Below are 12,267 nucleotides of genomic sequence, written 5' to 3' on the forward strand. Positions count from 1 at the left end.
TCTGACGCTCGTATCGGATTTCAAGTTGTATTTCATATGTCCAATTTTTTTTTTTGGCTAAATCGAACACCTAAATCTGAGTCGGATTCCGACACCTGTGTCCGTGCCCAGTAACACTGCAGTTAACTACTCCCACTGATGGAAAACAGATACAGATGACGGTTAGCAGACGGTAGTATTGGCGAGAGCAACGCACCTAACAGTCTTACTGAAAAATCAATCCAACAGAACCCATGGCACATACACATGTTATGATTATGTACAAACAAACGGTGGCAAGAGCGACGAACAATGCCAGCCGCGCGTCGGCGTCACCGCTCGCTGCCCAGGATCAGTTCGGCAGCAGCGCCCATTGCCTCCAGCCCGGCCCTGCGGAGGAGCGCGACGGCGAGCTCGTCCTCGCTCCACTGCCGGAGGCCGCTGCTCAGCCTCCTGAGCACCTTGAGGTCCACCTCCTGCACCCAGCACGGGGTGCACTCCACCACCAGCCCCAGGAACCCCGACACGTAGGTGCGCCACAGGGACAGGTCGCAGCCGAGGGAGATCTTCCCGTCCAGTGCGCTCGCCAGGAACTCGAAGTGCGACCGCATGACCCTTTCGCGGCGCCGGGATACCGGCGTCGGGTCGATGCCCCAAGCGAACATCCCGGAGTACACTGCAAAGTAGGCGAGCGCGTGGCCGCCCAGTTTGTACACCATTCCTCCACTGGCTCCGCCTTGATCCAGATTCTGCACGGACAGGAACCAAGAGGGAAGCATCTCTTGGATCAGAGACTGGACAAGGGCTGTTCCGCCGGATAACCACACGAGTGTCGCTCCCAGTGATGCTGCCACCTTCACTTGCGTCATTGCAGCAGCAAGAGACACCTGACCATGTCTCATCCCATACTTGGTCTTCTTTAGTTTGTCTGACCGATGTCTGGGCACGGTTGTTTCAGCTATATCCTTCACCGAAAGCATCAGAAGGGAGAGTATATCTTCCGCGAGTATGGAACAGTCCTTAATGCACCGAAATATCCGGAGATAGAGGATTCCCGGTGCAACTGGTGAGAGACCACCAGAGCAATGAGAACCAAACCCGTGGCCCAGAAGGCTGGCAACACCTCCACAACTGCATACTGATGTAGATGACATGCCAAGGGCAGCAGTGTAACAGCTTCGGAGAAGCTGTTCGACTGCGTCGTTGTTATGATGGAACACCGTACGCGAAGCTGAAAACACAAGGAAATCACTCCATCGCTTCACCTTTTGCGTCCACAGTGCAGCAACAATTGCCATGCTTGGCCATGGGCAGCTTGCAGCAAGGTTCTCTAAAGCTGGACCAGCAAGGTTAAGGAAACGTTCTGATGCCTTATCAAGTTTGTATGTAATGGTGAGGCTCACAAAAGCAGCCAATGGCAACGGAAGCGTAGCCAAAGAACTTCCTCCTGCAATACAGAACTGGATAAATACTCTACGTGCAGATCTGAATGTTGGCTGTAGTGCAATGTGTGGCGAGAATTAATAGATGGACCAAATGGTAATATGAAGAAGCACCTGTGACAAGTCTTGGAACATCAACACCAGTAGCAGCTACAATTTTCTTGATGTGCTCTTCGACCATGGATAGGTTGGCAGCAGGGCTAGGCCAATCTGTTCCATTCATGAATGCTGGTTTCCAAACACCCCGTGTTACCTCAGCTGAAAAGTAGCTTACTATTGTAGCGGTAGATGCAGGCAGGAAATCAGCAAGATCCTTGAGACCTGAAAAATTTAAAGATACAGTCAAACACCCTGATGATCCTATTGTGTGTTGAGGGCTAGAAGCCAAGGTTTAGTCCACAGTCTATTAATTCTCAAATAAAAGTTGAACTAGCTGCTCGATTGACTTAAACTGAACCAAACAAACCTGTAGCCAGCTCACGTGGAAACAGTCTTCCGTGGGAACAAGCAGTAAGAGCAGCATCAACCACAAATGGAACAGCTTCCAGTATCTCCCAAGCAGGTAACTGGGGCCAAAGATGTGAATCATCACCACCAGGACCCGATGAATTACTTATGCTGCTACTTCCAGATAAAGAACCTATAGATGTGCCTCCTTTATTGGCCTTTATGAACATCAGGTTGAGAAGGCTATCTACATTGTTATGTACAGGAGTGCCATGAGCAAGTCCAGAGAGAGTTGAGGCCAGACAAGCTTGGTGTTGTCGGTACCATAATTTCAACTTCGGAAACGAATCCATAAAAATAGGATGCTGGGATGATGGGTTTGAAGTAACTTGTAACTGCTTTTGTCCATTTCTTTGCTTTGCCAAACTGCTGGGAGATAGAACCTGGGAATTCCGTAATAGCAGAAGATACTCAGGAGTTAGCTGTGAGCCAACTGGAGCACCATCTCCCATAACGCAATACTCAAGCGGCGGATGGTTAAACTTCCACAATCTTAACAGAAGAATGAATGCATTTGAGAAGACTGTGTGAGCAGATATTTTCTCTCCTGTTCTCAGCGTCCAGGAAACAGTAGGAGAAAGACACCCAAAAGCTTCACATATTGCCATAAGAGCAGCAGCCAGCTCTGGAATCTGGTCCATTTTTTTTTGGACATTAAGAATCAAAAGATAAATATAAATTGCTAAGTGGAAGTCAAAGCAGGTGGACATATTATCCATACCAGGCCATGGAATGAGAAGATTGGAGCATAGTCTACAGGCGATATTCCAGTGAGAATAACATTGAGCATTGGGCCAAGCTTAATCAATTGGCTCTCTCTTCCAGAATAATCAGCTGGGTCAGAAGGTGAGAGCAGTTTGACAACTAACCGAACTGTATGCTCCTACAAGACAAGAGACCACAGGGTCTGAAACTTAATAACCACAACACAACCAGAGGTTAGATTAATTCTTCAGAAAGAAGAAGAAGGCAATGGCATGCTGCTTCCATGTACATAGCTGCTTTGTAATTAATCAATGATAAGGCAACACAAAGTAGTCATGCTATGGAAATCGTAGTACACTAACCTGAAAATTCCAACCACGTAGAAGAGTGGCTCCACATAGAACAGTGGCAGCGGAAACCTTGTCGTCATCTGACCCATTAACTGCAGTTTCAAATAACTTCTCGAGCTCTGCCAAGCTTCCATCAAGTTTATGAGCTTCATTCAGTGATTTATTACCAGAGCAATGTATGAGCATTAACTAACACACCGATATTGAGATAGAAGGATATAAATCAATGCACCGAGACATAATAGACAGCAGATGATATCAGGTCTAGTGTGATACTCTAAAGACGCATCTTTGTGCAATGCGACTGCTTTTTTATTATTTTTTGGAGAAAGTAAACATAACACATAATGATTATGATCCAGAAAGATAATAGTCACTATTTATGAATTCATTAGTTTTCCAGTATATGCCAATTCCAAAGCTTGACAAATTAACACAGAGTTCCTTTTTTCAGGAAAAACGGTACACACCTCGAAGCAGGAGTTGATAGCAACATATTAACCAACGACTGAGTCAATGGCGCACCATTCATGAAAGATGACCACCCAGCAAGTTGGCTAGGGAGTGTATGAGGTATGGAGTTGGCATGACCACTAATATAACCAGGCCAATAGTAAGCTGATGTATCCAACAAATTCCTTGAGATACATGACTCCACAATCAAATGTTGCATATTTCCGGCTGATCAAAATAAAAACTAGAAGGTTAAACTAGATTGTCAACTATATATGTACTTCAAAAATAGAATGTTTCAAGAGCAGCCACATACAATAATTCCTCCCGTTGACATTTTCCATGTAACCATTGCTAATGTTGATTCCCGAAATGAACATTGCAGCTTTGGTAGCAGCCTGATTAGCTGCTGGGATGATACATGGAGGAGGAACAAGCAAACTTTCATAATCACCAAGTGTCTGTAAGCTTAACATCAATTCTTTGCGCAGATTACCAATTGCTTTCTTTTCTTTCACATGGCTCTTGAGTTCTGTTTCATTGCAAAGAGAATCTGCTTCCTCAATTATGTCAGCAATTGCAAGTGTTGTGATAGACAACAACATGCATAGTCGTGTATCTAGGTGAGGTACAGGACCTTCGATTGGTTCTCTTTCCTGCTTGTTTCAAAAGATCCATGATTAGGATGTGAAAAACTGTAATGATTCCTAAATAGCCATAATGAAGAGTGAGGACTCACTCTTTGTACAAGGCGAAGTGACGCTATCCAAAGGGCCAAGAAAGCATCATGCCAGGTGGATCTATTGACTGCTTGAAGAGCCTTGACCAAACCTGCGATTTCCACTCAGATAGAATAGCAGCAGTCGAGAGCAAAAATAAGTGAAAAGGGCTTCATCATAAAAGATAACCAAGGAATTCGTTTCTACTGATGAAAGAAATTACCACTTAAAATCTCAATGGAATTGGTTGCAGCGATTGAGCCATCAAGGCAATCCTCAAGATACATATCGATAGGAATCCATAGTGCAGAATAGCTAGCACCAAGGCATCGTCCATTTGGAGAAGAAAGAGGGCTAGAAGCCACTGTTGGGTGGAATCTTTTACGCATATTATGCTTAGTTTCTCCATATACATTGCAATCACCTAGAATCAACTGCTGAAATGGTTCCAAGGATATCGTTGAATTTTGTAAGGCAGATGAGTTTGATGCAAGCAAATGCAACCGGCTAATAAATGCCCCCCAATGAGATTGCCTGAAACATTTAAGATTGTTAACAATGTTATTAATAAAAACGTGAGAGATCAAAAGAAAAACAGCAAGTGTATTCAACTGTGGTATCCTCAGTGAGAATATCCCTTCTCGCCACTTCAGTTACTTATATGAACAGAAAATGATTACTAGGTTTAAATCATGAACATCTAATGAACAACTGCAATACTTAATGTTAGCATCCACCCATCAGTCCATAACAAAGCTTGAGTTCCATGGCCAAAGTTTCTATCAAGATTCTTCTTGGATATTTAAGTTGTAAAGCAGATCAAACATCACAAGTGTAGCAAATGTTAGCTTTATTTTCCCCTCTTTGCATATAACCCTAAGAGCTTCTACAGCATTAGTTCAAATTTTTGCATCGTCACCAAGAAAATAATACAGAGATCATTAGATAAATACATTGGTTCTGATATTTTCTGGCATAATCTTGAGCAATTACTTGTAACTCCCAAAAGCTGAAATTCACACAAACAGGTTTAAACCTTGGGCTTCTTCCATAAGCTTGAGTTAGGACTATTGGGCTTATGGATTGCAGAGGCAGTACAATTAATTTATTGGAAACAACTTTAAATGGCTTTCTAATGACCATTCATTGCAAAAAATTGAATTTGTCATTTCCATGTGATAGGAAGAAAAAGCTGAAATAACTCAGTAAAGGAGTACATAAAGTTGAAAATCCATACATGTTTTCGCGTGCCAATGATAGGATACGAGTAATTACTTTATCACGAAGAAGATGCTCAATGAGCTCTATAGTTATCACACTGTTCATCTTCTGTAACTTCTCGATCTTCTCTGTTCTTTGTTCAATATAAGTTCCTTCAAATGCGCTCACATCTTCAGGCCTGGTTGGCCATTGAGCTTTCTTCTCTGGAGTTAGCTCTAACAGGCCCTCATCATCCAAAATAGCATCAACCAACTGCCATAAAATACAGAGGACAAAATGAACAACAAAGACCCCTGGTTGACACGTTGAAACGCCAAATATCTTGGAGAGACTAAGGTTCTCATCTATTAAATCCATGATCCTGCAAAAAATAAGAGATGGCTTTAGCAAGAACCTCTTATCGTCCCAGCAAATTTTGAACCCTACAAGGCGGAATCTGTTTACTTGCAGTTATGAGACTGCTAGAGGAATAAATAGCAAGAACAGAGATCCATGTAAGGCACAAGCATATGATGCCAAAAGACAACACGTAGAAGAACAGACAATCTTTTTTACAAGAAACATGCTAAAATTAGATGCAACGGTGAACAATAAAGGCAAGGTAAGTGGAATTGAAGAATCTAAAGAAATGGTCTAAAATGGAATATAAAGAAACTTGCAGAAGAGAATTTCTGGAAGAAATTCTACCTTCAGCTGTTCAACAGAATAAATTGGAGAAATTCTACCTTGAGCAGTTCAGCAGCTTTTGTGAAGTTGATCCCCAAAAGTGTAGTTTTGCGACATAGACTACCAATAAAAGTGTAGTTTTGTGAAACTGGTCTTTAGAAGTGAAGTTTTGCAATAGTTTTTCCAATCTTAGTGTAGTTTTGTGAAATTTACTCAATAAATTATATGCATTACTACAAGACAACCAGACCTTTCCATCACAGAAAAATTGGGGCTCTTAGGTAGAACTGATGGAGATATCCGCTTATCCATTATACAGATACAGGAACGGGGTATACAGGTATACACCTTATTCTAATTACAAACACCAAAAAAGTCTATTTTAAATGATGTTTGGAAAAATGCTGAATTAACTAGAACAGCGCACCTGTGTGACATCCCAAATTCCCCTCTCTCGCTGCCAACCGGGCCCACTTGCCAGAACCATCCCCAACCTCCTCACAATCCCCTTTCCAACCGATTCCGTCGGCAGCTGCATCAACTCCCATCGACCCCGCGCGAAATCAAGGCAATTCAATGCGATTGAAGCCTCATTTGGAAACCGCCGGCCACTAATGGCAGCAAGTCATCAAGTCCGCAAACGTCTCAGTCGATTTGCATGGAAACCGAAGCCCTATTTCCGCCACCGCGTTTGAACCTTGGCCGATCCAAAATCCACCTCCTCTCGGCTATAAACCCGCGATTGAACCCCGGCCAAGGCTTCTTTCACTACACCGTGCTCAAAGCCAGTCGATTTCCCCTCACCCGAGAGCTCTTGCACCGCCACCGTCCTTCCCCCGAGCTCTGCCACTGTCACCGTCGCCAAGTAACTCTACACCTCCTCGACGTCGTCCGAGTACATACCCGTGTTTGCCAACCACATCTCGTCGACCCCGACCGCTCACCGTCAAGTTCCACCGTTGCAGTCAAGCTCTATTGGCCGCCAAAGCTCGCCGTTGAAGCCTCGCCGTCGTCGAGCCGCTCCGGTCTTCCTCGACTCTGTATAAGCCCTCAAATGCGTTTGCCGTCAACCACCTGAGCTCCTCCGCCGTTCATCGTCGTCTTCCGAGCAGCAGCGCGGCCTCTGCTCTTCTCTGGCCGTCCTCCGCCATTCCCGAGCTCGTTGTCGTTGCCTGTCTCGCCGGAGTTGAGGTAGCTCCCTCTCATCCATCCGATCTCTTTTGTACGACGTGAATTAGATCTGAGATACCCCTTCGCGTTAGATCATCTCGGTCGTTTGTTCACAGATCAACGTGTGTGATTTAAACAGTGTTACCAGGACACGAGTGCGGGTGTCAGAGTCCAACTCGGTTGCGGGTGTCCGATTCGGCAATATCTAGGAAATAGGATTCGGGGATTCGTCTAATATATATATATATATATATTAATTTTTATTAAAAATATATTGTATATATTCTTAGTAAATAATATAAGTATATATTTGGACTAACATATGAATTTGTGGTTAAAACACCTGTAAACATCCATTTACATGTATAAAGGATGTGTCACTCACTCGTAACTGCACAAAAGCTGTAGAGATTAGAGAAGGAAAGGAAAAAAAGAGAAAAGATGTTGCCCAGCCCAACCGAACCAGCTAGCCTGATCCATTCACCTTTCCTACTGCCAAAGCCCACCAGCAGAGTAGCCCACTAGGGCTTCTTTTACCTCTCAAGTCACAGCAGCCCACAGGCACATGAAACACACCACACAGAGAGGCGGGAGAGATGCCGCCGCTGCCGCAGCTTCGCACGCGCGGATGGAGGGCGAGCTGCCGCCGGAGTTGTTGTCCGCAAACCATAGCCCTCCTCACTCACGTTCTCTCCTCCGATTTGTCATCTTGTCTCCTTCTCACTCGATACGAGGGCGTGCAATAACGGCGGTGATGGAGATGACAAGCAGTGACGGCCACATCGACGGAGGCATGAAGACGTGAAGTGACAGCTGCGACTTGGGTTAGCTCATTCCCCACTCTTCCATCCTCAAGCAACGCCTCTGTTATCTCCATCGCTTGGACTCGCTGGAGAAGTGTCCGATGCGTGTCAGATCGTGTCTGGTGCGTATCGACACGGGGATACGCGTCGATGCGGCAAAATTTTTTTGGACATGCGTGTCCCTGTAACGCAGGATTTAAATAGCCTCCGGCCTAGTCAGCATCCACGTCGGCATTCTTGTCCGATGTGGCAGTCCAATCGACATGTTTTGCCGAGTCAGCAGCCTAGTGACGTCAGTGCTTGCGTAGTAAATCTGATTTTCCTGTTAGTAAGTAATTCGTGATAATCCGATTAATCCGAAAATATGTTTTCTTTTAATATAAATTTTCTAGAAAATATAAAATGGTTTAGATAAATGTTTTTACCACTGTTTTTGTTTCTAAAAAATGTTATTTAATGTTTTTCTAGTACAAAATCTATTGAAAAATTTTGAAATAAACGTTTTATTTTGGAAAATGCTTTAAAAAATCTAGATTAATTCTATTAATATTTTAAATATGTTTTCTTTGATAAAATAAATGTTTTTAATATGTTTTATTGCATATAAAATTAGTTTTAATTCTAGAAAATTGCAAATGAATTTTATAAAATTGTTTTACTTAATGCTATAAAAATAATTTTGGAAAATTTTAAATAAATTTTTTAGGCCTTTTAAAAATTAGGTTTAAATTCCAGAAAAATAGTTTTCGTTGTTTTCATCCGCTTAAAATTTGTCTAGCCGTAGTTCTCGCATCATAGCTCCAATTTAAGCGGTTCTTGCGCTTAAATCTTTCTAAAATCGTGCCCAAGCTAGCCTTAGCGTTTGTTTGTTGTGTTAGTTTCGTTTGGCGCTTGTTCTTAGTGTGTTGTTCTCTTCGCGTGTAGACGATCCTATCTCGGAACCGTTCAAGAATTTCCAAGATCAAGACTTCGGTATTTTCGAGCAGCTCAATGGTAAAGGCAAGTGTCCTTAAACATCTTGCGCCTATTTTTACAAAGTTTTGTTTTACAAATTGCATGCTCGTCAAATATGATATCTCATGGTTAGGGTTTACTAGCTTCCCCCTATATTCCTTGTAGCCATAGAATGGCTATAATGTTTGGGTAGATTATTCTTAATGTTGCTTACTCATGGGTAGAATAGGCAAATGATGTTTTGTTTAATAATGCATGATGATAACTTTGGAAAAATGCTTAGACTTGGAAAGTAGGTTCTGGGCAAGTTTGGTATGTTGGTTGGTCTGTGGATGTGTTCCAGGCAAGATTATTGGCTTTGTCGGATTTTGGATTACCCCGTGTTGGATGATGGCGGTCTTGCCCAGATCATATTAAGGACCGGTTCGTGGAGCGACCACCTATGGAAATAGTATAACCACAAATCTGATATGGGACGGACCTAGCTGAGTAATTCGCTATTTTCTTAGCATTGTGAAGATTATTTGGAGGTACAAGGACGGAAGGGTGCACTTCCTGAAACCGTAAGGCGTAAGAGGAGGCTTCTAGGGTGGAGAATACTCCACTTATGTACGGTGGTGAAATCTCAGCGAGTCAACATGTGCTGAGAGAGGCGTTATAAAGGCTTTGTAGTGATTTCCTGACTACACACCTCGGAAGTGTGTAAGTGTTTGATCAACACGAGTATAATGGAAATCATGACTTGTGGGTAAAGTGTACGACCTCTCCAGGGTAAAAACTGATATATCAACCATACTCACGGTCATGAGCGGAATGGACTCCTCACATGATTAATCAGGTGGTTTCGGACGGTTTAGATGGTTTTTGGTTGGTTCGGGTGGATCACAGTGGTGGGAACTGTGATCCGACCTTGGTTTTAGGTAGAGGTAGATGGAACCTCAGATGAGGAGCAAGGTGGTTGGAACCTTAGCTCAAGTTTTAAAAGATCTTTCACATAGTAAATATGTTGCTTTTATAGCTGGTTTACTACAAAAATGCCATTTATGCAAATAACCCCTGAGTAAAGCCATTCTTGATATTGACCCACATGTCATACTTTCTTACACTTGTTGAGTATTCCATGTACTCACACTTGCTATACTCAAACAATGTTGCTCAGTTGAGGAAGATTTTGAGGACTTCACAAAAGATGGCGCGTTCTAAGGTGTGTTCTCCGTCGATTGCCTGTGGAGTCGCCCAGTCAAAGATGGAAGCTACGCTTAGTTCCACTACAGTGTCTTTACTTTTTGACCCTAGCTAGTCCCTTTTGTAAGATCGAATATAAGTTTGGGTTAATGATATTGTTCTTTTATTTCACTTATATCGTCGCTATATGTATGTAATTTAATCCTAGCATATATATAATTTACATTCGGTTTGGTCTTAAAACCGGGCGTGACAACCTGCAACTCCGATTTGATTAAAAACTTCTGACTAGAACAAAGAATGCATTATGATACTACTATGAGCAGTCAGAGAGGGAAAAGCATACTTTCTGAAGTTTGAAGCTTTCATCTGATAACGAAAGTTGAATCCATGTCTCCTCAAGAGCTCCAAGTAGAGCCTATACGCCATTGGCCTGGAAAACCTGTGAGAAATGACCCTGCAAGGCGGAAGAATAAATAAAACCTGTGAAAACAACATTGTGAAAAGTCATAACTCCATCATACAACACAATCCACGCAATTAGAATGAAATAAATAGCAACCATTGAACAAACTAGTATCTGTTGGGTGCTGCCACTAGGTTATGTAACTACTTTTCCAATTACAAAACTTATGTCAAGGTGCACTGTATCCAAACATATCAGTCTATCACAAGGGCTCCTCTTCTCTCAAAAATTGATGATGACCCCAAGTCTCCAATAGTGCACACTAGATTACCCACTACCCAATTAGTTATATTAGTAGGTAGGAATGTTTATGCTGATATAAATCTATCCACATTGCACATTTTAATCGCACAGCATTTTCATTTTTTTCCCTGCTCAAATTGTTGGGGTCTACGACATCATCTGCCTCCAGTTTATGTACGGACAACACCCCAACACTGCGCAATAACCTCCATTCCCACGTCCGCTTCAAGTCACTCGGAAGAAAATTCTCGTATCCAAACTAGTACTGATTCATTCATTCGCGATTCGCGGACGCCACGGACGGATCACACACGCGCATTCGCCTCTCCCATTCCACCAATGCCGCAGACCATTTCGTTCAAAAAAAAAAAAAAACGCCGCAGACCACGAACATTAGCCATCACTGCCGCGAAAACGGGCCGTACCTGGTGGAGAGGAGCGCGACGAGGAGCGATGGGGACGCGAGGCGCGCGGCGAGCGCGGCCTCGGCGTACTTCCAACCGGCGGCCGCGGACGCGCCGCCACCTCCACCGCCGTCCCCGGGGAGCAGCACCCGCGCCAGCACCTCCGCGAGCCCCGCGGACCACAGAACGTCCACCCCGCTCTCCCTCGCGGCCGAAGCAACCCGCGCCGCCCACTCCGGCGGCGGGCGTGCCTCCGCCTGCGCGGCCTTGGTGTACTCCGCGGCCCACTCCACCCACGCCGATGACGACATCGCCACGGTGGCCCCCGTGGGCCCCGCCAGCTGCCGCGTCACGCGACACTGGTGGTGTCGGCGGCGGCTGCTCGTTGCGCCGCGCTAGCCGTGGCGGAGGAGCTGCGGCGGGAGAGGGTGGGAAGGGGGCGAGGAGAAAGCCGAGAGGGATACCTGTTGGTGCTGGCGTCGTGCTGGTGTAACCACTTCGCCCACCGCACCACCGCACGGTGGGCCCCGCGGGGATCTTCTGCGCCGTGCCGGCTGAAGGCACCTGACTGACCCCTGTTCAGTGCGTGTTGCCCACGGATTTTTATTTATTTTAGCTCTTTTTAAATAAATATTTTAAAAACAGCATACGGGAAACTAACTTTTCAGGAAGCAGTTGTTTTTGCATGCCAAGACTTCTTAATTTGGTCATACTAATTCGTGTGACATGACAAAGTAGCCACGTTAGTATCACCATCGATGCATTTACACGTTAGACTGACGTGGCACATCTAAGTCACGCCAAGTGTATTGGTACAATCACCTGTCCAGTCAATATTTATAGTGTGACTCAGACTAATGCAGAGCCCCACGCCGGCCACCCTCCTCTCCCTTCTCCCTTTCTTCTTCCAGATCGAGCCTAAGATCCTTACTTTCGCCCCTCTTCTCTCTCCTCTAAATCCTTCATAAAATTCATCAATTTCAGACCCAAATCAAAAGGA

The 12,267-nt window shown here is 44.3% G+C and overlaps 1 protein-coding gene across 1 annotated transcript; it reads right to left on the bottom strand.

Annotated features, from left to right (window-relative positions):
* Positions 1 to 156: 156 nt before the first annotated feature.
* LOC133892320 (mediator of RNA polymerase II transcription subunit 33A-like) lies at positions 157 to 11,734 on the bottom strand. Its single transcript, XM_062333010.1, has 12 exons — positions 11,289 to 11,734; positions 10,501 to 10,611; positions 5,393 to 5,737; positions 4,379 to 4,689; positions 4,176 to 4,267; positions 3,753 to 4,092; positions 3,454 to 3,664; positions 2,996 to 3,110; positions 2,650 to 2,811; positions 1,888 to 2,560; positions 1,536 to 1,742; positions 157 to 1,426 (listed from the first exon to the last, which is right to left on the bottom strand). Exons 1-12 carry the CDS (start codon positions 11,576 to 11,578, stop codon positions 312 to 314), a joined length of 3,972 nt encoding a protein of 1,323 aa, XP_062188994.1. The 5' UTR covers positions 11,579 to 11,734; the 3' UTR covers positions 157 to 311.
* Between the last annotated feature and the right edge of the window lie 533 nt (positions 11,735 to 12,267).

Source organism: Phragmites australis, chromosome 15 (assembly GCF_958298935.1).
Source record: "Phragmites australis chromosome 15, lpPhrAust1.1, whole genome shotgun sequence".
NCBI lineage: Eukaryota > Viridiplantae > Streptophyta > Magnoliopsida > Poales > Poaceae > Phragmites > Phragmites australis.

Coding starts and splice junctions, on each gene's coding strand:
- LOC133892320 (XM_062333010.1), bottom strand. CDS start 11,578: ATGTCGTCATCGGCGTGGGTGGAGTGGGCCGCGGAGTACACCAAGGCC. Junction 4,268..4,378: donor TTCCATTGAGATTTTAAGTG/GTAATTTCTTTC, acceptor TGGAAATCGCAG/GTTTGGTCAAGGCTCTTCAA. Junction 3,111..3,453: donor CTATCAACTCCTGCTTCGAG/GTGTGTACCGTT, acceptor ACTTGATGGAAG/CTTGGCAGAGCTCGAGAAGT.